The sequence below is a fragment of the Manis pentadactyla genome, chromosome 2 (genome assembly GCF_030020395.1).
Source record: "Manis pentadactyla isolate mManPen7 chromosome 2, mManPen7.hap1, whole genome shotgun sequence".
Taxonomy (NCBI): domain Eukaryota; kingdom Metazoa; phylum Chordata; class Mammalia; order Pholidota; family Manidae; genus Manis; species Manis pentadactyla.
Genome location: NC_080020.1, coordinates 142,030,622 through 142,055,292, shown reverse-complemented (window position 1 = coordinate 142,055,292; position 24,671 = coordinate 142,030,622). Strand labels below are relative to the sequence as shown.

At 42.0% G+C, this 24,671-nt stretch overlaps 2 protein-coding genes across 6 annotated transcripts in view; one reads left to right on the top strand and one right to left on the bottom strand.

Annotated features, from left to right (window-relative positions):
- SEPTIN10 (septin 10) overlaps window positions 1-20,105 on the bottom strand; it is a 112,454-nt gene extending 92,349 nt beyond the window's left edge. For 4 of the 5 annotated variants that reach the window (XR_008995708.1, XM_057496857.1, XM_036920469.2 and 1 more), the window contains exon 1: window positions 19,898-20,105. Coding sequence is in view for 3 of the 5 variants with exons in the window: in XM_057496857.1 (XP_057352840.1) it covers window positions 19,898-19,924 (27 nt within the window). In the remaining 2 variants the exon portion in view is untranslated. The remainder of the gene's footprint in view (window positions 1-19,897) is intronic. The other variant, XM_057496858.1, reaches the window with a different exon arrangement.
- A 367-nt stretch (window positions 20,106-20,472) lies between these two features.
- Window positions 20,473-24,336, top strand: SOWAHC (sosondowah ankyrin repeat domain family member C). The gene has a single exon (XM_036920456.2). The coding sequence runs from the start codon at window positions 20,611-20,613 to the stop codon at window positions 22,177-22,179; it is 1,569 nt and encodes a 522-aa protein (XP_036776351.2). The 5' UTR covers window positions 20,473-20,610; the 3' UTR covers window positions 22,180-24,336.
- The last annotated feature ends 335 nt before the right edge of the window (window positions 24,337-24,671 follow it).

The following is a 24,671-nucleotide window of genomic DNA, read 5'->3' as shown; positions in this document are numbered from 1 at the left end:
TCTATCAGTAATCACCTTAAATAGAAATGGACTGAATGCACCAATCAAAAGACACAGAGTGGCAGAATGAACAAAAAAAAAACCCAAGACCCATCTACATACAACCTACAAGAGACTCATTTCAGACCCAAAGGCATACACAGACTAAAAGGGAAGGGACAGAAAAAGATAGTTCATGCAAATAGGGAGGAAAAAGGCAGGAGTAGCAGTATTTATATCAGACAAAATTGATTTCAAAACAAAGAAACTAACAAGAGACAAAGAACAATACATAATGTTGCCAGTCTGACAAGAGGATATAATCACTATAAATATCTATGCACCCAAAAAAGTAGCACCTAACTATATAAAACAAATACTAACAGAATTAAAGTGGGAAATAGACTGCAACACTGTCATTTTAGGAGACTTCAACACACCACTCACACCAATAGATCAACCAGACAGAAATAAGTAAGAAGACAGAGGTACTGAACCATACCTTAGAAAAGATGGACTTAACAGGTATCTACAGAGCATTGCACCCAAAAGCGGCAGGATACACATTCTTCTAAAGTGCACATGAATTATTTTCCAGAATAGATCACATACTGGCCACAAAAAGACCTCAATAATTTCAAAAAGATTGAAATTGTACCAAGCAGCTTCTTAGACCACATTGGTATGGAACTAGAAGTAAATTACACAAAGAAAACAAAAAGCTTACAAAAACATGGAGGCTTAAAACATGCTTTTAAATAATTAGTGGATCAATGATCACATTAAAACAGAGATCAAGCAATACATGGAGACAAATGTGAACAACAACTCAACAGGCCAAAACCTGTGGAATACAGCTAGGGCAGTTTTAAGAAGAAAATACATAGCAGTACAGGCATAACTCAAAAAACAAGAACAATCCCAAATCAACAGTCTAAACTCACAATTAAGGAAACTAGAATAATTACAAATGAAGCCCAAAGTCAGTAGAAAGAGGGACATAAAAAAGATCAGAGAATAAATAAATAAAATTGAAAAGTTAAAACAATAGAAAAAAAATCAATGAAACCACAAGCTGATTCTTTGAGAAAATAAACAAAATAGATAAACTGTTAGCCAGATTTATCAAGAAAAAAGAGACTGTACACACATAAACAGAATCAGAAACAAAAAAAGAATAATCACAACAGACACCACAAAAATTGAAATTATTAAGAGAAGTTTGAAAAATGGCATGCCAATAAATTGGACAACTTTCTAGAAAAATACAACCTTCCAAGACTGACCCAGGAAGAAACAGAAAACCTGAACAGACCAATTACGAGCAATGAAATTGAACTGGTAATCAAAAAACTACCTAGGAACAAAACACTTGGACCAGAAGGTTTCACAGCTGAGTCTTATCAAACATTTAAAGAGCTAATACCCATTCTTCTTAAACTAATCCAAACAGAAGTACCACCAAACTCATTCGATAAGGCCAGCATCACTCTAATACAAAAAACAAAGACACCACAAAGAAAATTATAGACCAATATCTCTGAACACAGATAGAAAAATACTCAAAAAAATATTAGCAAACCAAATCCAAAAATACATTAAAAAAAGATCATCCGTCACGATCAAGTGGGATTTATTACAAGTATGCAAGGATGGTAGAGTATTTGTAAATCAATCAATATCATACACCACATTAACAAAAAGGGCTAATAAAATCACATGATCATCTCAACAGATGCTGAAGAAGCATTTGAGAAAATTCAACATCCATTCATGACAAAAACTCTCAACAAAATGGTATAGAGGGTATGTACCTCAACATAATAAAGGCCTTATATGACAAATCAACAGCCAACATCATACTTAATAGCGAAAAGCTAAAAGCTTTTCTAAGATCAGGAGCAAAACAGAATGCTCACTCTCACCACTTTTATACTGGTTTTATAGTACTGATATATTTATAAATATACCACATTTATAGTGCTGGAGGGTCCTAGTCATGGCAATTAGACAACAGAAAGAGACAGAAAGCATCCAGATTGGTAACAAAGAAGTTACACGGTCACAATTTGCAGATGACATGGTATTATACATAGAAACCATAAAGACTCCACCAAAAACTACTAGAATATCTGATTTCAGCAAAGTTGCAGGACACAAAATTAGTACACAGAACTCTGTTATATTCCTATATACTAACAATGAATTAGCAGAAAGAGAAATCAGGAAAACAACTCCATTTACAATTGCATCAAAAAAGAATAAAATACCTAGGAATAAACCTAACCAAGGAGGTGAAAGATATGTACTCTGAAAACCACAAGACATTCATGAGAGAAATTAAAGAAGACACCACTAAATGGAAATCTATCCCATGTTCATGGATAGAAGAATTAATATTGTCAAAATGGCCATCCTGCCTAAAGCAGTTTACAGATTCAATACAATCCCTATCAAAATACCAACAGCATTCTTCAATGAACTAGGACAAATAGTTCTAAAAGTCATATGGAACCACAAAAGACCCCAAATAATCAAAGCAATACTGAGAAAGAACAAAGCTGGGAGGATTATGCTCCCTGACTTCAAGCTACTACAAAGCCACAATAATCACAACAATTTGGTATTGGCACAAGAACAGACCCATAGATTAAGGAACAGAATAGAGAGCCCAGAAATAAACCTACACATATATGGCCAATTAATATATGATAAAGGAGAGGGGGCGGAAGATGGCGGCGTGAGTAGAGCAGCGGAAATCTCCTCCCAAAACAACATATATCTATGAAAATGTAACAAAGACAACCCTTCCTAGAATAAAGACCAGAGGACACAGGACAATATCCAGACCACATCCGCACCTGAGAGAACCCAGCGCCTCGCGAAGGGGGTAAGATACAAGCCACGGCCCCGCGGGAGCCGAGCGCCCCTCCCCCCAGCTCCCGGCGGGAGAAGAGCAGGCAGAGCAGGAGGGAGACGGAGCCCAGGGCTGCCGAACACCAAGCCCCCGCCATCCGGGCCAGAGTGCAGGGCCCTCGATACTAGGAAAACAGGGCAGCAAGAACAGTGAGCAGGCACTGGAGGCTGGGAGACAGAGGGCATAAGAAAAGCGCGCGACCATTTTTTTTTTTTTTTTTTTTTTGCTTTTTTGCTGTTTTGTTTTGGCGAGCGCTTTTTGGAAGTCTTAAAGGGATAGGGACCCCAATACTAGGGAAACAGGGCAGCAAGAACACTGAGCAGGCACTAGAGGCTGGGCGACAGAGGACATAAGAAAAGCGCGCGACCATTTTTTTTTTGCTTTTTTGCTGCTTTGTTTTGGCGAGCGCTTTTTGGAAGTCTTAAAGGGATAGGGACCCCAATACTAGGGAAACAGGGCAGCAAGAACAGTGAGCGGGCACTGGAGGCTGGGCGACAGAGGACATAAGAAAAGCGCGCGACCATTTTTTTTTTTGCTTTTTTGCTGTTTTGTTTTGGCGAGCGCTTTTTGGAAGTCTTAAAGGGATAGGGACCCCAATACTAGGGAAACAGGGCAGAAAGACCGGTGAGCAGAGGCCTGAGGCTGGCACCGGAGAATAAAGAAAAACGAACGACCACCCCCTTTTTTTTTTTTTTTTATTAAAAAAAAATTTTTTTTTTTTAATTAAAAAAATTTTTTTTTATTATTATTATTATTTTTTTTTTTGTGGTCGTTGTTTTGTTTTGGCGGGTGCTTTTTGGAAGTCTTAAAGGGGCAGGGCGGGTCACTTAATCCAGACGTAGGGAATCCGGGATCTCTGGGCACCCTAACCCCTGGGCTGCAGGGAGCAGGCAGGCCCCTTACGGAGATAAATAGCCTCCCAGCAGCTCCTGCTCCAACGCGACTCCACCATTTTGGAGTAGCTGCCCGAGCCAGGCCACGCCCACGGCAACAGCGGAGATTAACTCCATAGCAGCCGGGCAGGAAGCAGAAACCCTGTCTGCACGCAGCTGCGCAGCACAAGCCACTAGAGGTCGCTGTTCTCCCAGGAGAGGAGGGCCACAAACCAACAAGAAAGGAAGTCCTTCCAGCCGTCACTCGTCCCAGTTCTGCAGACTATTCCTATCACCATGAAAAGGCAAAGCTACAGGCAGACAAAGATCACAGAGACAACACCAGAGAAGGAGACAGACCTAACCAGTCTCCCTGACAAAGAATTCAAAATAAGAATCATAAACATGCTGACAGAGATGCAGAGAAATACGCAAGAGAAATGGGATGAAGTCCGGAAGGAGATCACAGATGCCAGAAAGGAGATCGCAGAAATGAAACAAACTCTGGAAGGGTTTATAAGCAGAATGGATAGAATGCAAGAGGCCACTGATGGAATTGAAATCAGAGAACAGGAACGCATAGAAGCTGACATAGAGAGAGACAAAAGGATCTCCAGGAATGAAACAATGTTAAGAGAACTGTGTGACCAATCCAAAAGGAACAATATCCGTATTATAGGGGTCCCAGAAGAAGAAGAGAGAGGAAAAGAGATGGAAAGTATCTTAGAAGAAATAATTGCTGAAAACTTCCCCACACTGGGGGAGGAAGTAATCGAACAGACCACGGAAATACACAGAACCCCCAACAGAAAGGATCCAAGAAGGACAACACCAAGACACATAATAATTAAAATAGCAAAGATCAAGGACAAGGAAAGAGTGTTAAAGGCAGCTAGAGAGAAAAAGGTCACCTATAAAGGGAAACCCATCAGGCTAACGTCAGACTTCTCAACAGAAACTTTACATGCCAGAAGAGAATGGCATGATATATTTAATACAATGAAACAGAAGGGCCTTGAACCAAGGATACTGTATCCAGCACGACTATCATTCAAATATGACGGTGGGATTAAACAATTCCCAGACAAACAAAAGCTGAGGGAATTTGCTTTCCACAAACCACCACTACAGAACATCTTACAGGGACTGCTCTAGATGGGAGCACTCCTAGAAAGAGCACAGCACAAAACAACCAACATATGAAGAATCGAGGAGGAGGAACAAGAAGGGAGAGAAGAAAAGAATCTCCAGACAGTGTATATAACAGCTCAATAAGCGAGCTAAGTTAGGCAGTAAGATACTAAAGAGGCTAACCTTGAACCTTTGGTAACCACGAATTTAAAGCCTGCAATGGCAATAAGTACATATCTTTCCATAGTCACCCTAAATGTTAATGGGTTGAATGCACCAATCAAAAGACACAGAGTAACAGAATGGATAAAAAAGCAAGACCCATCTATATGCTGCTTACAAGAAACTCACCTCAAACCCAAAGACATGTACAGACTAAAAGTCAAGGGATGGAAAAACATATTTCAAGCAAACAACAGTGAGAAGAAAGCAGGGGTTGCAGTACTAATATCAGACAAAATAGACTTCAAAACAAAGAAAGTAACAAGAGATAAAGAAGGACACTACATAATGATAAAGGGCTCAGTCCAACAAGAGGATATAACCATTATAAATATATATGCACCCAACACAGGAGCACCAGCATATGTGAAACAAATACTAACAGAACTAAAGGGGGATATAGACTGCAATGCATTCATTCTAGGAGACTTCAACACACCACTCACCCCAAAGGATAGATCCACTGGGCAGAAAATAAGTAAGGACACGGAAGCACTGAACAACACAGTAGAGCAGATGGACCTAATAGACATCTATAGAACTCTACATCCAAAAGCAGCGGGATATACATTCTTCTCAAGTGCACATGGAACATTCTCCAGAATAGACCACATACTAGGCCACAAAAAGAGCCTCAGAAAATTCCAAAAGATTGAAATCCTACCAACCAACTTTTCAGACCACAAAGGCATAAAACTAGAAATAAACTGTACAAAGAAACCAAAGAGGCTCACAAACACATGGAGGCTTAACAACACGCTCCTAAATAATCAATGGATCAATGACCAAATCAAAATGGAGATCCAGCAATATATGGAAACAAATGACAACAACAACACTAAGCCCCAACTTCTGTGGGACACAGCAAAAGCAGTCTTAAGAGGAAAGTATATAGCAATCCAAGCATATTTTAAAAAGGAAGAGCAATCCCAAATGAATGGTCTAATGTCACAATTATCGAAATTGGAAAAAGAAGAACAGATGAGGCCTAAGGTCAGCAGAAGGAGGGACATAATAAAGATCAGAGAAGAAATAAATAAAATTGAGAAGAATAAAACAATAGCAAAAATCAATGAAACCAAGAGCTGGTTCTTCGAGAAAATAAACAAAATAGATAAGCCTCTAGCCACACTTATTAAGAAGAAAAGAGAGTCAACACAAATCAACAGTATCAGAAACGAGAAAGGAAAAATCACGACGGACCCCACGGAAATGCAAAGAATTATTGGAGAATACTATGAAAACCTATATGCTAACAAGCTGGGAAACCTAGGAGAAATGGACAACTTCCTAGAAAAATATAACCTTCCAAGATTGACCCAGGAAGAAACAGAAAATCTAAACAGACCAATTACCAGCAACGAAATTGAAGCGGTAATCAAAAAACTACCAAAGAACAAAACCCCCGGGCCAGATGGATTTACCTCGGAATTATATCAGACATACAGGGAAGACATAATACCCATTCTCCTTAAAGTTTTCCAAAAAATAGAGGAGGAGGGGATACTCCCAAACTCATTCTATGAAGCTAACATCACCCTAATACCAAAACCAGGCAAAGACCCCACCAAAAAAGAAAGCTACAGACCAATATCCCTGATGAACGTAGATGCAAAAATACTCAACAAAATATTAGCAAACCGAATTCAAAAATACATCAAAAGGATCATACACCATGACCAAGTGGGATTCATCCCAGGGATGCAAGGATGGTACAACATTCGAAAGTCCATCAACGTCATCCACCACATCAACAAAAAGAAAGACAAAAACCACATGATCATCTCCATAGATGCTGAAAAAGCATTTGACAAAGTTCAACATCCATTCATGTTAAAAACTCTCAGCAAAATGGGAATAGAGGGCAAGTACCTCAACATAATAAAGGCCATCTATGATAAACCCACAGCCAACATTATATTGAACAGCGAGAAGCTGAAAGCATTTCCTCTGAGATCAGGAACTAGACAGGGATGCCCACTCTCTCCACTGTTATTTAACATAGTACTGGAGGTCCTAGCCACGGCAATCAGACAAAATAAAGAAATACAAGGAATCCAGATTGGTAAAGAAGAAGTTAAACTGCCACTATTTGCAGATGACATGATACTGTACATAAAAAACCCTAAAGACTCCACCCCAAAACTACTAGAACTGATATCGGAATACAGCAAAGTTGCAGGATACAAAATCAACACACAGAAATCTGTGGCTTTCCTGTATACTAACAATGAACCAACAGAAAGAGAAATCAGGAAAACAACTCCATTCACAATTGCATCAAAAAAAATAAAATACCTAGGAATAAACCTAACCAAAGAAGTGAAAGACTTATACTCTGAAAACTACAAGTCACTCTTAAGAGAAATTAAAGGGGACACTAACAGATGGAAACTCATCCCATGCTCGTGGCTAGGAAGAATTAATATCGTCAAAATGGCCATCCTGCCCAAAGCAATATACAGATTTGATGCAATCCCTATGAAACTACCAGCAACATTCTTCAATGAACTGGAACAAATAATTCAAAAATTCATATGGAAACACAAAAGACCCCGAATAGCCAAAGCAATCCTGAGAAAGAAGAATAAAGTAGGGGGGATCTCACTCACCAACTTCAAGCTCTACTATAAAGCCATAGTAATCAAGACAATTTGGTACTGGCACAAGAACAGAGCCACAGACCAATGGAACAGACTAGAGAATCCAGACATTAACCCAGACATATATGGTCAATTAATATTTGATAAAGGAGCCATGGACATACAATGGCGAAATGACAGTCTCTTCAACAGGTGGTGCTGGCAAAACTGGACAGCTACATGTAGGAGAATGAAACTGGACCATTGTCTAACCCCATATACAAAAGTAAACTCAAAATGGATCAAAGACCTGAATGTAAGCCATGAAACCATTAAACTCTTGGAAGAAAACATAGGCAAAAACCTCTTAGACATAAACATGAGTGACCTCTTCTTGAACATATCTCCCCGGGCAAGGAAAACAACAGCAAAAATGAGTAAGTGGGACTATATTAAGCTGAAAAGCTTCTGTACAGCAAAAGACACCATCAATAGAACAAGAAGGATCCCTACAGTATGGGAGAATATATTTGAAAATGACACATCCGATAAAGGCTTGACGTCCAGAATATATAAGGAGCTCACACGCCTCAACAAACAAAAAACAAATAACCCAATTAAAAAATGGGCAGAGGAACTGAACACACAGTTCTCCAAAAAAGAAATACAGATGGCCAACAGACACATGAAAAGATGCTCCACATCGCTAATTATCAGAGAAATGCAAATTAAAACTACAATGAGGTATCACCTCACACCAGTAAGGATGGCTGCCATCCAAAAGACAAACAACAACAAATGTTGGCGAGGCTGTGGAGAAAGGGGAACCCTCCTACACTGCTGGTGGGAATGTAAGTTAGTTCAACCATTGTGGAAAGCAGTATGGAGGTACATCAAAATGCTCAAAACAGACTTACCATTTGACCCAGGAATTGCACTCCTAGGAATTTACCCTAAGAACGCAGCAATCAAGTTTGAGAAAGACAGATGCACCCCTATGTTTATTGCAGCACTATTTACAATAGCCAAGAATTGGAAGCAACCTAAATGTCCATCAACAGATGAATGGATAAAGAAGATGTGGTACATATACACAATGGAATACTACTCAGCCATAAGGGCAAATCCAATCATTTGCAGCAACATGGATGGAGCTGGAGGGTATTATGCTCAGTGAAACAAGCCAAGCGGAGAAAGAGAAATACCAAATGATTTCACTTATCTGTGGAATATAAGAACAAAGAAAAAACTGAAGGAACAAAACAGCAGCAGAATCACAGAACTCAAGAATGGACTAACAGGTACCAAAGGGAAAGGGACTGGGGAGGATGGGTGGGTAGGGAGGGATAAGGGGGGGAGAAGTAGGGGGGTATTAAGATTAACATGCAAGGGGGGGTAGGAGAAAAGGGAGGGCTGTACAACACAGAGAAGGCAAGTAGTGATTCTACAACATTTTGCTATGCTGATGGACAATGACTGTAAAGGGGTTTATAGGGGAGACCTGGTATAGGGGAGAGCCTAGATTAGTGATACCAAAAACAAAGAAAAAAAAAAAAAGGGCAGTTCCTGTGTGGTAACCTCCAACGAGTTCTACACAAGGGTATAAAGGGCATATAAAAGTGTAGGCAAAGGGTCTGTTTGTGTTTATACAGAGGATCAAAGCCTAATTGGGCTACCCCAAAAATGAACTAAGATACGATATGAAAAAGAACTTCCAACATCAGCACTCTCTGGAAGACTCATGCCAGAAGATGATCATCAAAAAACCCCAACAAAGATCCACGCACTGCTACAGCTGTAGATGCACTCATCCCACCCGTTCCTGGACTTGCCATGGGAATGAGGAAGGAGATATCTAAACTGGCCTGTGCATACAGTAAAACAACAAATTTGACTGGATCTATACTGTTGGAACTCAACCAAGAATTTGGAGAAGTGCAAATTGTAGTGCTCCAAAGTCTTACAACTACAGACTATTTACTGTTAAAAGAACATATGGCATGTGAACCAGTCCCCAGTAATGGGTTGTTTTAATTTGTCTGATTTCTCTCAGACTGTTCAAGTTCAGTTGGACAATATCCACCATGTCATAGATAAGTTTTCACAAATGCCTAAGGTGCCTAACTGGATTTCTTGGTTTCACTGGAGATGGCTGGTAATTACAGATATGCTTTGGTTATGTAACTATACTCCTATTATGTTAATGTGTGTGCACAATTTAAGTAGTAGCTTAAAACCTATTCATGCTGAAGTACTCTACAAGAAGATATGCCAAAGAAATAATCAATCTTCCCATGTTTTCTTCCGCCTGTTACTTCTACAGCTTTTCTTCTTCCTTCCTAATTACAACCCTTAAATAGAATTCGTGCCTCGTATCAAATTTATCGAGTATCATAATTCTTCCAAGTGGTAAAGATACCTCAAGACAAATGCTGGGCATAGAAGCCACAGGGCATAAATATGCAAAGATGTAAAAAGCTAACCTTTTCAAACAATAAGGCTTCTCTCTCACTTACCAACTTCACATTTCCCTGTATGGCCCCGGAAGATGACTGGTTAGCCAGAGACGGGTAAGATTCCTCAAGGGAGGAACAACCTAAGACAGGCACAGTCGCAGGGGGGCCATCAGGTGAGAAATTGGGGATCAACAGAGGTGAGGCTTAGAACCTCACCCCCCCTGTTCTGAGAGAAATCTTCTGCATACGTGGATGTTTTATTGCCCTGGTCTAGCTTGGATTAACACATAGTCTACAGGCACACACCTGATCATCTACATTTGCTCTCTTACAACACTAAACTATGTTTTCTACCTTTATCTTGTATCTACCTACCACTTCAGCATTTTATTAAAAATAATAATAATAAAGAGAGAAATGTAGTATCCACACATAAATCAAGTATAAAAACCAAATGAGTATTCATATTTGAACTGACTGTTTAGAGTTCATAATGCATGAGCAAAACTGAAAGTTTCTGTGATGACTGCCCTTGTACTGTTCACTATGTAACTTACTCACTATGTAAGAATTTGTTCTACATGTAAGAACTTATTTGTTATGCCTCAGAAGATTGGAGACTGACGAAAATTAGGCTTGGGGTGGATTAATGATTGTGCATTGAGCATTGACTCCCCTATACAGAATTTTATTGTCGTTAACAATCATTTGATCAATAAATATGAGAGATGCCCTCACAAAAAAAAAAAAAAAAAAAAAGAAAAGGACAGACTTCCAATGGTAAAATAAATAAGTAACCGGGATGTAATGTATAGCATAAGGAATATAGTCAAGATATTGTAACAGCTTGGTAGGGTGATAGCTGGAACCTCGAATTATGTATATAAATGTTCTACCACTGTGTTGTACACTTGAAACTAATGTAATGTAATACTGTGCGTCAACTACCCTTCAATAAAAAAATAATTATTAAAAAAAATATATATATATATATATATGATAAAGGAGTCATGGATACACAATGGGGAAATGACAGCCTGTTCAACAACTGTCATTGGACAAACTGGACAGCTACATGTAAGACAATGAAACTGTACTGTTGTCTAACTCCATATACAAAAGGTAAACTCGAAATGGATCCAAGACCTGATTGTAAATCATGAAACCATAACACTCTTAGAAGAAAACAAAGGCAAAAATCTCTTGAATATAAACACAAGCAACTTTTTCCTGAACATATCTCCTCAGGCAAGGGAAACAATATTAAAAATAAACAAGTGGGACTACATCAAACTAAAAAGCTTCTGTATAGCAAAGGACAGCATCAGCAGAATAAAAAGGCATCCTACAGTATGGGAGAATATATTCGTAAACAACTCATCCAATAAGGGGTTAGCATCCAAAATACATTAAGAATTCATATGCCTCAACACCTAAAAAGCAAATAACCTGATCAAAAAATGGGTGGAGGACCTGAACGGACAATTCTCCAAACAATAAATTCAGATGGCCAACAGGAACATGAAAAGATGTTCCACATCACTAATCATTAGGGAAATGTAAATTAAACCACAATGCGATATCACCTTCATACCAGTTAGGATGGCCCACATCCAAAAGACAAGGAACAAATGCTAGAGAGGATGTGGAAAAATGGGAAGCCTCATACCCTGCTGGTGGTACTGCAAATTGGTGTAACTGATGTGGAAAGCAGTATGGAGGGCCCTCAAAAAAATAAAAATAGAAATAGCATTTGACCCAGTACTTTCAGTTCTAGGAATTTACCTAGGAAAACAAGATCCTGATTAGAAAAGATACATGCACCCCTGTGTTTATTGCCACACTTTTTGCAATAGCCAAGAAATGGAAGCAGCCTAAGTGTCCAACAATAGATGAATAAAGAAGATGTGGCACACATACACAATGGAATATTATTCAGCCATAAAAAGAAATTAAATCCTATCATTTGCAACAATATGGATGGATCTAAAGGGTATTGTGCTCAGTGAAATAAGCCAGGCAGAGAAAGACAAATACTGTATGGTTTCATTTATTTGTGGAATATAAAAACAAAGCATAAGAGAAGGAACAAAATACAACCAGACTCATAGATACTGAGAAGTGACTCTTTGTTATGATCGGGGTGGGGAGTGGGAGGGAGGGAGAGGAGAACTGTTGAATGGTTGTGATGTACATTTGAGAAAATATTTTTTATAAGTAAAGAAATGACTCAAGGTAAACATTTTTTCCATATAAAAAATAATCAACACCCTGTCCTCAAAGGTATATGATTATTGCTGTGAAGGATACAAAGAATATTACAAATTGCTTTTCCTGGAGACAGATTATTTACTTGAGGACAGAAAAATGCAAAGCTCACTGAAATTTAATTGATGCAAGAAGCTAAGTAACAATTCAAAACATAAATTATGTGACTCCATATAACTAAGTGTAGAAGAGCAGTATGACAGCTGCCCAGGGATAGTACTCTCAGGGAAAGCTTCCAAAGGAGGTGGGACAGAAACTCAGTCTTTCATTACCCCATAATGATTATAGGTTCTGGATCAGTGGTAAAGAAGACGTCTCTCTTGATGGGGAAATGAAAATACACAGAGGCACTGAGGTGGTAATTAACTCCAAGACATGAAAGGAAAGATTTAAGAATCACACCTTGAAGACAGTAAAACAAATGAGGGAAGCCTGTAAGACACCAGGGTTATCCTCACTGAAGGACAACTGAAAGGAGCAGAGGAGTACAGAAGTATTACAGCTCAAAGAGGAAATGACAGTGCAGATAGGAAATGAAAAGGCTTAAGACACCTCTTAGAAGCTTTGGCAAAGATAGTCTGAAGAAGGAGAAAATTATTGAGTACTTTATCAGAGACAAGAAAAGGTACTCATTATATTTCAAGACCCTCTATGGCAATCAGCAATAAATAACCATACAGTCAAGATCTCGTCAATCAAAAAACATCTGTATCTACTAAGTAACATACTGGAGAGAGTGGGAGAAACGATATGGCCAACAGTAGCTCTCACCATCACTAGCTGTGTGCAAGATACCAAACCTCCCTGAGGCTTAATGTCCTCTTTAGTTAAATAAAAAATTCTTAAAGTCTTTTAAGAGTATCAAGTGAGATTTAATACAGCTCTTAAAAAAATAAAGGTAGAATGAAAATGAAAATACAACATACCTAAATTTGTGCGTCATAGCTAAAGCTATGATGAGATGAAAATTCATACCACCAAGGGCATACATTAGAAAGGAAGAAAAGTCTCAAATCAGGGCCTCCCCTCCCCTCAGAAACTTAGAAAAGAAGAGCAAAATAAACCAAAAGCAAGCAAAAGAAAGGAAGATCAGAAATCAGTTATATTGAAAATAGAAAAATCAAGAAATATCAACCAAAGTAAGCTGGTTCTTTGAAAAGATGAATGAAACTGACAAACTTCCAGCAAACAATGACAAAGAAAGGCAGAAGATTCAAATTATCTATATCCAGAATGAAACAGAATATCATCACATTCCCTAAAGACATCAAAAGGATAAGAGAATTCTGTGAACTCTACACAAACAAATCTGACAACTTGGAAGAACTGGATCACAAAACCACATAAAATCACTCAAAACAAAATAATATAAGTAGCCAGATAACTATTAAGGAAATTAATTTTGTAATTTTAAAAATACCAAAAAAGAAAGCTCAAGGCCCAGATGGTTTCACAGAAGAATCCCACTAAATATTTGAAGAAAAATTAAAACTAATTCTACACAATTTTTTCCAGAAAAACAGAAGAGGGAATACTTCTTAATTCATTTTATGAAACTAATATTACCCTATACCAAACCAGAGTACAAAGAACCTACAGACCACCATTCCTCATAAACTTAATAAAAATCATCTAGAAAACAAAACCTACAGCTATGATTGGTACAGACTGAATGCTTTCCCCCCAACATCAAAAATGAGGCAAGAAAATCTGTTCTCACCACTCTTCAAATAATGCTAAAGTTCTAGCTAGCACAATGAGGCAAGAAAGAAAAGGCAAACTGAAAAGGAAGAAATAAAATTGTCCCTTTATTGTCCCTCAAATGTCTCTTTGAGTATACATGACATGAGTTCCTATGTAGAAAATCCTAAAGAATCTACTACGTGTCCTAAATCCGAGAATATGAATTTAGCAAGGTCAAAGGAAACAAAATAAACATACAAAAATCATGTATGTTAACAAAGAATATGTGGACAATGAAATTAAAAATGTAATCTCATTCACAACTGCTAGTAAAAAATGAAATGGGTGTAAATATAACAAAATATATGTTAGACTTTTAAGTTGGAACTATATAATGCTGATGAAAGAAATCAAAGAAAATATGAAGAAATGGGGAGAAATACCATGTCAATAAGTTGGAAGACTCAACACTGTAGAAATACAATTCTCCCTAAATTGATATGCAGACTGAATGTAATTCCTATCAAAATCCCAGCAAAATGCTTTGCTGATATAGACAGACTACTTTTAAAGTTATAATGAAAGGGATATGAACTAGAATAGCCAAATTTTTTTTAAGTAAGCAGAGTGGAATCTACTCTGTTACAAGACTTACAGTATCAAGGCTGTAAGTGTAAGCCCAGGGAGAGGAAATCCCAGGGCAAAATACCTCTATAAACTGAAATCAGTCAAAGGGAGAAATAAAGTTTAAAATCCGTTTATAGCTTACAAGCGGCAGTCTGGGGCCGTTTCTCTTTCCTGCTCCAGCAAAAGCAAAACCAGCTGTCCTCTCTCCTCTAGGGTACAGATAAGCCCTCCTTGCCCAGGTAATTACCCAATGATACCGAGATGAATTTCTCTCCACCCCTGAGGAATGCTGCAAATGCACTAAACCCATACTTCTTTCCACCTCTAAACGCCTATTGATATGCAGATGTACTAAAGCCAGGCAAGATATTCTGGAAATACTGTAATTTTACCCCAGGCCACCCCTCCAGAAATCTCACCAAACTAATGACATACAATAGCAACAGCAATAAAATCATGATAATCCTCAAGCCAGAGGATTCATCCTATGCAGATTAAGTAAATGTATTTCACAGCACAATCTCTCACTAAGCACAAAATGTTTCTACATTTGTTTACTCATTCCTAACAACCATGTTAGATTGCTCACAAAACTTTTACCAAACATTAGACAAAGTCAAGCCTCTCTTTATGCATTTTTTTCTTGACAACAGCAACATAATCATGATAATTCTCAAGCCAGAGGATTCAGCTAGGTTCAAAGTCCCATTTAGATTAAGTCCAAAACTCGTCTATTCCAGCCATCATGTGGCAACTGCAGCCAGGGGGCACATCCAGGACACAAGGACCGAAGAAGCAAATAATTGTGATTGTGGGGGGCCACTTTGTTATTCTAGGAATACACAGGAGGCCAGCTTCCAGGCCTTTTCCCCAAGGTGTCAGAAGACCCAGGCATCGCCAGTCCATGTGTCGAAATGTCCAGGGCCATGTCCATTTTATTCCTAATTGCTGCACCCATCTTTGCAACGCATGTCCAATAAAGTGGGTGCCTTGATTCTCTCAATCAAAATCACCGGCAACCAGCCACAGGCTGCAAAGAGATGTTCTATGTCCCTCTTGGTAGTTTGCTTATCTGCACAATGTATAGGGCACTCTTTGCAGGATTGGCTGACTTCTACAAAGATCAATGGCAAGCCCCACTGATGGGCTACAGCCCACGTTGTCTTTTGCCCCACATGCAACAAGCACTGATGTAGGCATTGGGCCACATCAGAGACAGGCTTTCCTTTTAGCCAGAGCACCTGGGCCAATGTGTCTGCTTCACCATTCTATAGGGATGCCAAAGGCAAATGGCCAGTCACATGATATACAGTAGGTGTCTGTGCCACACCACTCCGTGGCCTTTGGGTCCAGTCTCTCACCCACCCCACGATGGGATAGGTGGTTATTACCTTGGTCGGAGCTTTTCTGCCAATGGGCTCCATAGCCAACAAGGCGTGGTACACAGTAGCCAGTTGCTTCTTTATTAAGATGTACCGGACCTCTGCTCCTTTCCATAGTTGTGGCCAGGCTCCGGCCGGCAGCAGGAGCAGCAGCAGTGGCAGAAGCAGTAGCCTTAGGCTCAGGTCACAGGCTGGTGTCAGCGTGGCCAGCAGCGATGGTGGTGCCTCCACAACCACACGAGTGTAGACACATGTCCCTCAGCACAAGCGCCACTCCTCCCCATCATTTCCTGGGGCGGCCCTCCCAAAGGTCGCACCTACTATAACAGATTTCGGGTTCAGAGGAACCCTGTCGACTGTGCCAGGTATCCGGGGAAAGGAAATCTTGGGACAAAATACCTCTAAAAACCGAAATCAGTCAAAGGGAGAAATAAAGTTTAAAACCTGTTCATTGCTTACAAAACTGCAGTCTGGCCCATCTCTCTCTCCTGTTCCAGCAGCAGCAAAACTGGCCCTCCCCTCACCTCTCAGGTAAAGATAAGCCCTCCACAGCCCAGGTAATTACCCATTGATACAGAGATGAACTTCTCTCCACCCCTGAGGAATGATGCAAATGCACTAAAGCCATACTTCTTTCCACTTCTGAACGCCTATTAACATACAGATGTACTAAAATCAGGTAAGATATTCTGGAAATACTACAATTTTACCCACAGGGTCATAGGCTTTAAATGTAAAACATAAACTATAAAACTTTTAGAAAAAAGTAAGAGAAAACCTTTGGGTTCTAGGATTAGGCAATTCTTAAACTTAACACCAAGAATACAATCCATAGAAGGAAAACTTAATAAAGTGGATTTTATCAAAATTAAACTCTTTTACTTTGCAAAAAACTCTGCTAAGAGGATGAAATAACCTGAGAGAACAAAGCTAAGAGAAATAAAGACAGAGAAAACATTTGCAAACTACATATCAAGAAAGGACTAATCACTAGAATACATTTTTTTAAAACTCTAAAATCAACAGTAAAAAAAAAAATTCCAATTAGAAAATGGGTAAATTAAGAGACATTTCACAAAAGAGAACACGCAGATGGAAAATAAGCACAAAAGGATATTCAACATCATCAGCCATTATGGAAATGCAAATATATCTCACTACATATCCATCAGAATGTCTAAATAAAAAATAAGAACACCAAATGCTGGTGAGAAGTGGAGAGACTGATCTCTTACACATTACTAGTGGGAATGGAAAATGGTACAGAAGCCCTGGGAAACAGTTCAGCAATGTTTATAAAAATATGCAACTGCCCTGTGACCCAGCGACTGTACGCCTGGGCACTTATCCCAGAGAACTGAAGACTTTACTTTTCATTATGCTACATTATGTGTAATAATGTACATTATGCATACACAGATATTTACAGCAGCTTTATTCATGATAGACAAACAATGAAAAGCCAGATGTCCCTCAAAGTGTGGTCCATTCACACCATGGAATATTACTCAGCAATCAAAAGGAACAAACTAATGACTGTAAGGCTGGAAGCACTGGAGGGAGGAAAGCGAGGACAGTGCAAACGAACAAAGACAGCACCAAATAGCTCTGTGCCATATAAGGAAGGAACGGACAGCTCTTCTGGGATTCCAGTCCTGTGACTTGCCGACAAACTCCGGATGTGGACCCCCTCCATCCAGAAGGAGGAGACCTGTGGCTGTCCATCACCTGACCCTGAGCCAATAAAAAATTCCCCACATACCCCTAGCAGGGCCCACTTCCCCCTCCCTTCCCTGTTCTCTTAAAAACTCCCCACCTCGCCTCCTAGGTGCTAACTGCCCCCGCCCCCCCCCCCCCGTGTTTCAGACTGGTGAACCTCGCCAGGGACTTGTGCTCAAATAAACTGCCTGGCCCTTTGTTGCCTCTCATCGCCTGCTTATTTTGGCTAGAATTTATCTTACAATGACCTGCATGAATCTTTGGAGAATTTTTAAGTGAAAAAAATCCAACCCCAGAAATTTACATACTGTGTGATTCCATTAAGTAACCATCTTAAAATGAGTAAATTACAGAAATAAAAAGCAGATTGGTGGTTAAGGGGTTAAGGACGAGGTAGGGTGGAAATGAAGTGGATGTGGCTATAAAAGGTCAATCTGAGGGGTCCTTGTGTCGGAAAGTCCTCTATCTTCACATTATCAATTCCAGTGTTCTGGTTGTGGTCGTGTACTATGGTTTTGCCAAGATATTATTGAAGAAAAATGGGTAAAGGACACAGGGTATCTCTTTATTTCTTAAAATTGAATGTGATGGTATGGGGGGGATCATGGGGAAGACAGTGTAGCACAGAGAAGACAAGTAGTGACTCTGTGGCATCGTACTACACTGATGGACAGTGACTGAAATGGGGTATGGAGCGGACTTGATAATATGGGTGACTGTAGTAACCACATTGTTTTTCATGTGAAACCTTCATAAGAGTGTACATCAATATACCTTAATAAAAAATTGTTTTAAAAAATTGAATGTGAATCTACAATTATCTCAAAATAAAAAGTTTAATTAGAAACTAAAGGTAGCCTTATTATTACAAAATAAATACACCAATTGAAGAGAAATCCAAAATCAAATGAAGTCTTTCTTCAGCCCAAGTTTAATTCTGAAAAACACTACACACATTTTCCTCACCCATGAATGCACACAAATACAGCAACTGTAATAAGGCAGTAGATAGAAAAACTGAGGATTTCTCTAAATATAAAGTACAGCGGAGAGAAACCTGGGCTGAACTGGGGAGAAACACCCTTGTCCGGATTCTATCAAAGAAACCTTGGATACAACGGCCTACCTCTCAGGCTGCAATGTGAACTCTGTTCCTACAGTCCAAACTTCTAGATTAGGAGATTGCTTAGATCAGTAGTTCTCAAACTTTTTGGTCTCAGTTCCCCCCTCCCCCAATGCATTACAATCATTAATATTTACAGTGTTAGAAATTAAAGTTTTTAAACATGTACATAAAGGCACACATTCTATTAGCCCTCAGAACGGTGACCTCATCTCACATCGCAGCCTATGGGAAATTCAATGTACACTCAAGAGAAAGAGAGTGAAAAGGCAAATAACGGCTTGGTATGAAAATGACAATTCGACTACACTTTGAGAGCCATTAGCTTACTATCAATTGAAACAAATACATAAAAGCGATCTGAATGATATAAAACACTCAACAAATCAGTCACACGTATTCTTTTAATGTACAAGGGTGCCAAGACAAAAAAGGCTCAAATCCTAACGGAGGACAACTTGGACAAGGGCGGTGGGCTAAAAGCGCGGAGCTCCTGGGAGAGGCCATGGAAGCGCGGCGCAGCGAGCTGCCCGGGGAGTGCTCACGACTGCGAATCGGCGCGCTCGGACCGTTACATCCAACACGGACCAGTCACTGTCTCAGACTCAACTCCGGGCACAGACCGGGAGCCAAGAGAACACTTGCGGCCGCTCCTGGACCGCGCCCGGCGCTCTGGGAGGAGTCGACCCCGCCGCCGGCGCCTGCGCCAGCCTCCCGTCCCGCGCCCGCTGCCCCACCGCCGGCGCCCGCCTCCCCTCCCGCGCCGACCCGGGCTAGAGCGTCCGCTTCCCGCCCAATCCGCGCTCCGCCGCGTTAGTTCGGGAGGGGCGCGGGTACGACCCCCGCCTCACTACCGTGCCGAGCCGCCGCAACAGCCCCGGGGCCGGGAGAGGCGGGCGGGGCTCCGGGAGGCGGCCCGGGGGCAGCGGGACTCACCTGGTGCCGAGCCACCTCGGAAGTCATGGTCCCGAGCGGCAGCGCAGCGCAGGCGGGCTGAGGGAGGCGGAGCGAGGATCCGGGCCCCGGCCCCCAAGAGGCGCGTCCCGACGGCGAAAGGAGCGGTGGGGGCCGGGGGGTCTGACGCGCGGCGCCGGCCGGAGGCGGGGGTTAGGGGCGGGCCTGCGTCTGCCGGGGGTCTGGGAAAGGGAGGGGCCAGGCTCGGGGCGCTGTGAAGCGGGGCTGCCCGGGGGGAGCGCGCCGTCAGTCGCGCCGGTCGTTACGCGCGCAGGACGATGCTGTCGGAGGAGTGCGCTCGACGTCTGAAACGACGCGGAACACAGGGAAAGGGTGAGTGGAGGGGGTTCGCGACGCGAGGAAGACAGGCGGACACAAGGCAGGACCCCTTAGCCAGCCGGCCGAGACCAGCGGGCGCCGGACAGCTGCTCGCGTGGGCACCGGAAGTGGGTGGGAACGGGGCGGGGGCGTGCCCGCCGGCTGGAGCACCAGCGCGGGGGCCGGAAGTGGGCGGGACGGGGCGTGTCCGTCCGGGCGCGGCCCCGCATCGGCGGCCAGGCTTCTCCAGCCGCAGACGTTGCGGCGAGGATCCTGAGGATCTGCGCTTGTACGCGTCCGTCGGGAGCCGAAACTGGGCGCCGCAGTGATGGGGCCGGGTTGAGCTGTGTGCCTCCGGACAAGCTGCGCGGCCGCGGATGGAGGGCCTTTCGGAGCTGGGGCCCGAGGAGGTGCTGCGCTTTCTGGCGGAGCGCGGGGGCCGGGCCCGGCACGCCGAGCTAGTGCAGCACTTCAGAGGCGCCCTGGGCGGCGAGCGCGAGCAGCGCACCCGCGCCCGCGCCCATTTCAAGGAGCTGGTCAACGCCGTGGCCACTGTGCGCACCGACCCCACCGACGGCTCCAAGTACGTGCACCTCAAGAAGCGGTTCTGCGACGGGGCCCCTCCGCCCGAGGCCGCGCCCCCGCCGGGTCTGCCCCTCGTCACGGTGACCGAGCCCGAGCCCCTCGGCCGCAGCTCTAGGTCGCCCGGCGGCGCGGCCGAGCCTGAGCGGAGCGGCTTGTGGCCCGCGGTGGCGCCTCCCGAGTCGTTCCCGGACCGGGGTTGCGAGTCGCGCGGCGGGGAGTACGCGGGGCCAGGAGGCGGGGTCCGGAGGAAGAATTCGCGGCGCGAACTGCGGGCGCCGCCCCGGGGACAGGCCCCCGGCAACGAGGACCGGGAGCCCCCGCCCGAAGGCTGCAAGGACGCGGACGGGGGCAGCTCGCTGGGCGGGGTCGCCGCCCAGAGGGCCGCCCGCCAGAACCTCCGTGAGCTTGTGATGGGCGGCTCCCCGCAGCTCAGGAGGAGCGGCTGTCCTGGGGGCAGCAGCCCAGGGAGCTCGTCCGCTGGGGGACGCGGCAGGGGTGGGGGCGACTCGGACAGCGCGTCCGTCGCTTCATCGTCGGCTGAGGAGGAGAGCAGTGGCGGGGGCTCGGTGACACTGGACCCTCTGGAGCATGCTTGGATGCTCTCAGCCTCCGATGGCAGGTGGGACAGCCTAGAAGGGTTGCTCACCTGTGAGCCCGGCCTGCTGGCCAAGAGGGACTTCATCACCGGCTTCACCTGCCTACACTGGGCCGCCAAGCATGGCAGGCAGGAGCTCCTGGTCATGCTGGTCAACTTTGCCAACAAACACCAGCTGCCAGTGAACATCAACGCCAGGACCAGCGGAGGCTACACGGCCTTGCACTTGGCAGCCATGCACGGGCACGTGGAGGTGGTGAAGTTGCTGGTGGGGGCTTATGACGCAGACGTGGACATCAGGGACTACAGTGGGAGGAAGGCCTCTCAGTACCTGAGTCAGAGCATTGCCGAGGAGATCAGGAACTTGGTGGGAGCCCTGGATGAAGAGGAGGACGGAGAGAGCACCACAGGCAGCTGGGGTGGGCGCTGGAGGCTTTCAAAGGTGCTCCCCTCGCACCTCATCAGCTACAAACTCTCCCACGCCCTGGAGGATGGAGGGGACCATCACCACCACCTCCACCTGGTTGAGGGATGGGCTGGAGGCAAAGCGAAGGATCCAGGTCGCAAAGCTTCAGGCAGTTCTAGTGGAAGGATAAAACCCAGACTGAACAAAATCCGCTTCCGAACCCAGATCATCCACACTACACCCACTTTCCGAGACCCAGAGCAGCCCCTGGAAGAGGGGGAGGAGGAACAGGAGGAACGGTCTTTCAAAGGCCACTCATCCTCATTCAAATTGAGACCCAAGTCCAATGTATTTGGGTAAAAATTTTCTTTAAAAGATTCTGAAGGTCAGGTCAAAGTTGAAATGCAGGAATACTAATTAGGGAATGGTATCAGTAAGGATGGTATCCTATTTGTATAGATAAGTAATGTTCAACTATTTAAGGCAATTTCAGTTTTAATCACTGACCACTAAAGAAATAAGCATATACTTTTGAATTAGTAGTGTGGGTCCCCCTTAACTATCTCTAATAGAACTGCACTGAGTATTAGGGTCCACAACAACACATTTTTGTTCAGAGAAAACAATCTATGGTACTTTTAAGTAAAATACTGCCTCTGGTTCTGATTCTCACAAACTTCTTTTGCTATTATTCTAAAAGTCTAAATTTTCTGGACTTTTCATTCTGGGGACCACATAACCATTGGTCTTATTAGATGTGGCCCTGTTTGATGGTGCCTAGAGTTGAAATGCTTACAGAAAGTGTTCTAGTTCACACGATCAGCAAAAATTGGCATAAATGTTAGCGAGTCTATGCTTCTGTGAAGTAATTATTAAATCAACTTAATGATTCTCACATAAGGTTACACTTTTAACTTTATTAATAAAATACATTCATAGTCTCTATGCTGCCTAGCAATGTTTTGTAACTGTTTAAGATACTGAATCCCTTCAATTTTCCAATGTTTCCTTGAATCTGTTAGAGACATACAGTGAAATTATTGGAAAGCTGGATAGTAAATCTACCCAGTTAAAAAGAGCACTTTATAAAAGGGAAAAGAGAAGAAATGGTACTATTTCTATATCTAAGTGATACTCACTATTGAATTCCTTTGCATATAAATGAAAAATACCATTCATTACAATGAAAGACTTGCATAAGCATTCTTTATTACATTTCATCCAAATGTGGAAAGGGGAAATGTCTTTATAGTTACTGTAAAATGTAGCTCACAAGCATATTAGATCTGTTTGTAACAAGATTTAAAACTTTTGTGGGAGACTAATTTCAACGAGTTCTTGGTCTTCTTGGTCTCGTAACTGCTGAAATGTAAGTACCTAACACCCATAGAGACTGAGGAGGAGTTAACAGCTTAGAGTGAGTGAACCAATATATGAACTGCACAGCACTGCACTGTTTAGAGAGTTCTTAGAGCTTTAATTTCCCAAGTTGTAGAAATTTCTAACAACTTTGTCACGCCTCTAGATAGCAACAGATAGTAACTGAATTTGTTTAAAGACTAATGAAAAATATTCACATAAAATATATCAACTATTTGTGTGCCTTTACTTTTAGGATCATGGAAAATGGGCCATGTATATTTGAGAAGCACTTTTATCCATACTAGTGGGTGAAAAAATTAATTTTATATAAATTAAAAATAGACTCCTTGAAAGTGAAAAGCAGTCATTTGTTCTGCATCATATACATAATACTTGTATGTAGTGCAGAATAAGCTGTCATTCACCATTGAGGAATCCCCACATTTTGTGGACATGTAAAGCTAAAGTGAATTGTGAAGAGTAGACACCTCAACCACCTAAACTGTTGAAGTGAATATTAATCCCTTAAATATGTATGTTAGTAATTAATTGCACAAAATCTATGATTTGCTAGATCTTTAGAGATTGAGTCAATACTTAAGTTGCTTTTCCCACTAAAGACTTTAACTTTTCTGATAAAATATACTTTAATTTTTCAAAAGTCATTCCTTCGGGGGTACTACTTCCAGCATTCCTTGTTATGATGTGCTTGTGTGCAATAAGTGTAACATTTTCAGCTACTTAACTCTACATTCCTCTTATTTTTCAGTTTTCAAATGGAGATTATAAAAAGCAAATGATTTGTGTAATTTGATATTTGTGGAGTGGTGCCCAACGTTAGAGGAAATGTGTATGTCAGTTACTTAGGTATTTATTGATATATAACTGTGTGGTTGATAGTAAATCCATCATGTCCATGTGTTTCTTTCTTAGAGGTACACTTAAAACTAGTGAATGTCCCAAATCTCTTCACTTTTACCATATATAAAATGCAGCTAGCTTATATAACTTGAAAATCTGGTACTATTTTATTCACGCCTGAAATCTTGTTGGAATCCAGGATGCCTTGTCTCATTTTTTAAATAAGTGAAACTTTGTAAGTCTAGGATGTAAAATTTGTATTTTGCTTTGTCAAAATAAAAAGTTCACACTAGATTTTTTTTCTCTTAATTGTCTAAATATCTGTAATTCTTTATATGTTTTACCTGTATAGTGTTTTATGATTTACAAAGTGCTTTTTGAAGTTTCAGTTTATTTGCTACTTTGTTATCCCTTAAAGTTACTGGCCATATATCCCTAATTTGCAGTTAAGGAAATGAAGGTGGATGGCTGTTTAGGGTCATGAAGTAGATGGGAGTTAGGAAGATCTTAAGATTCAGTGCTTTTCTGCAACATTATCTTCTCTTCACTTTTCAAAAGTTGGCAAATTTGGCAAAACTGCTGTAGTTTGGCACCAGTAATGGAGGGATCAACTTGGGGAGAAAGTAGTA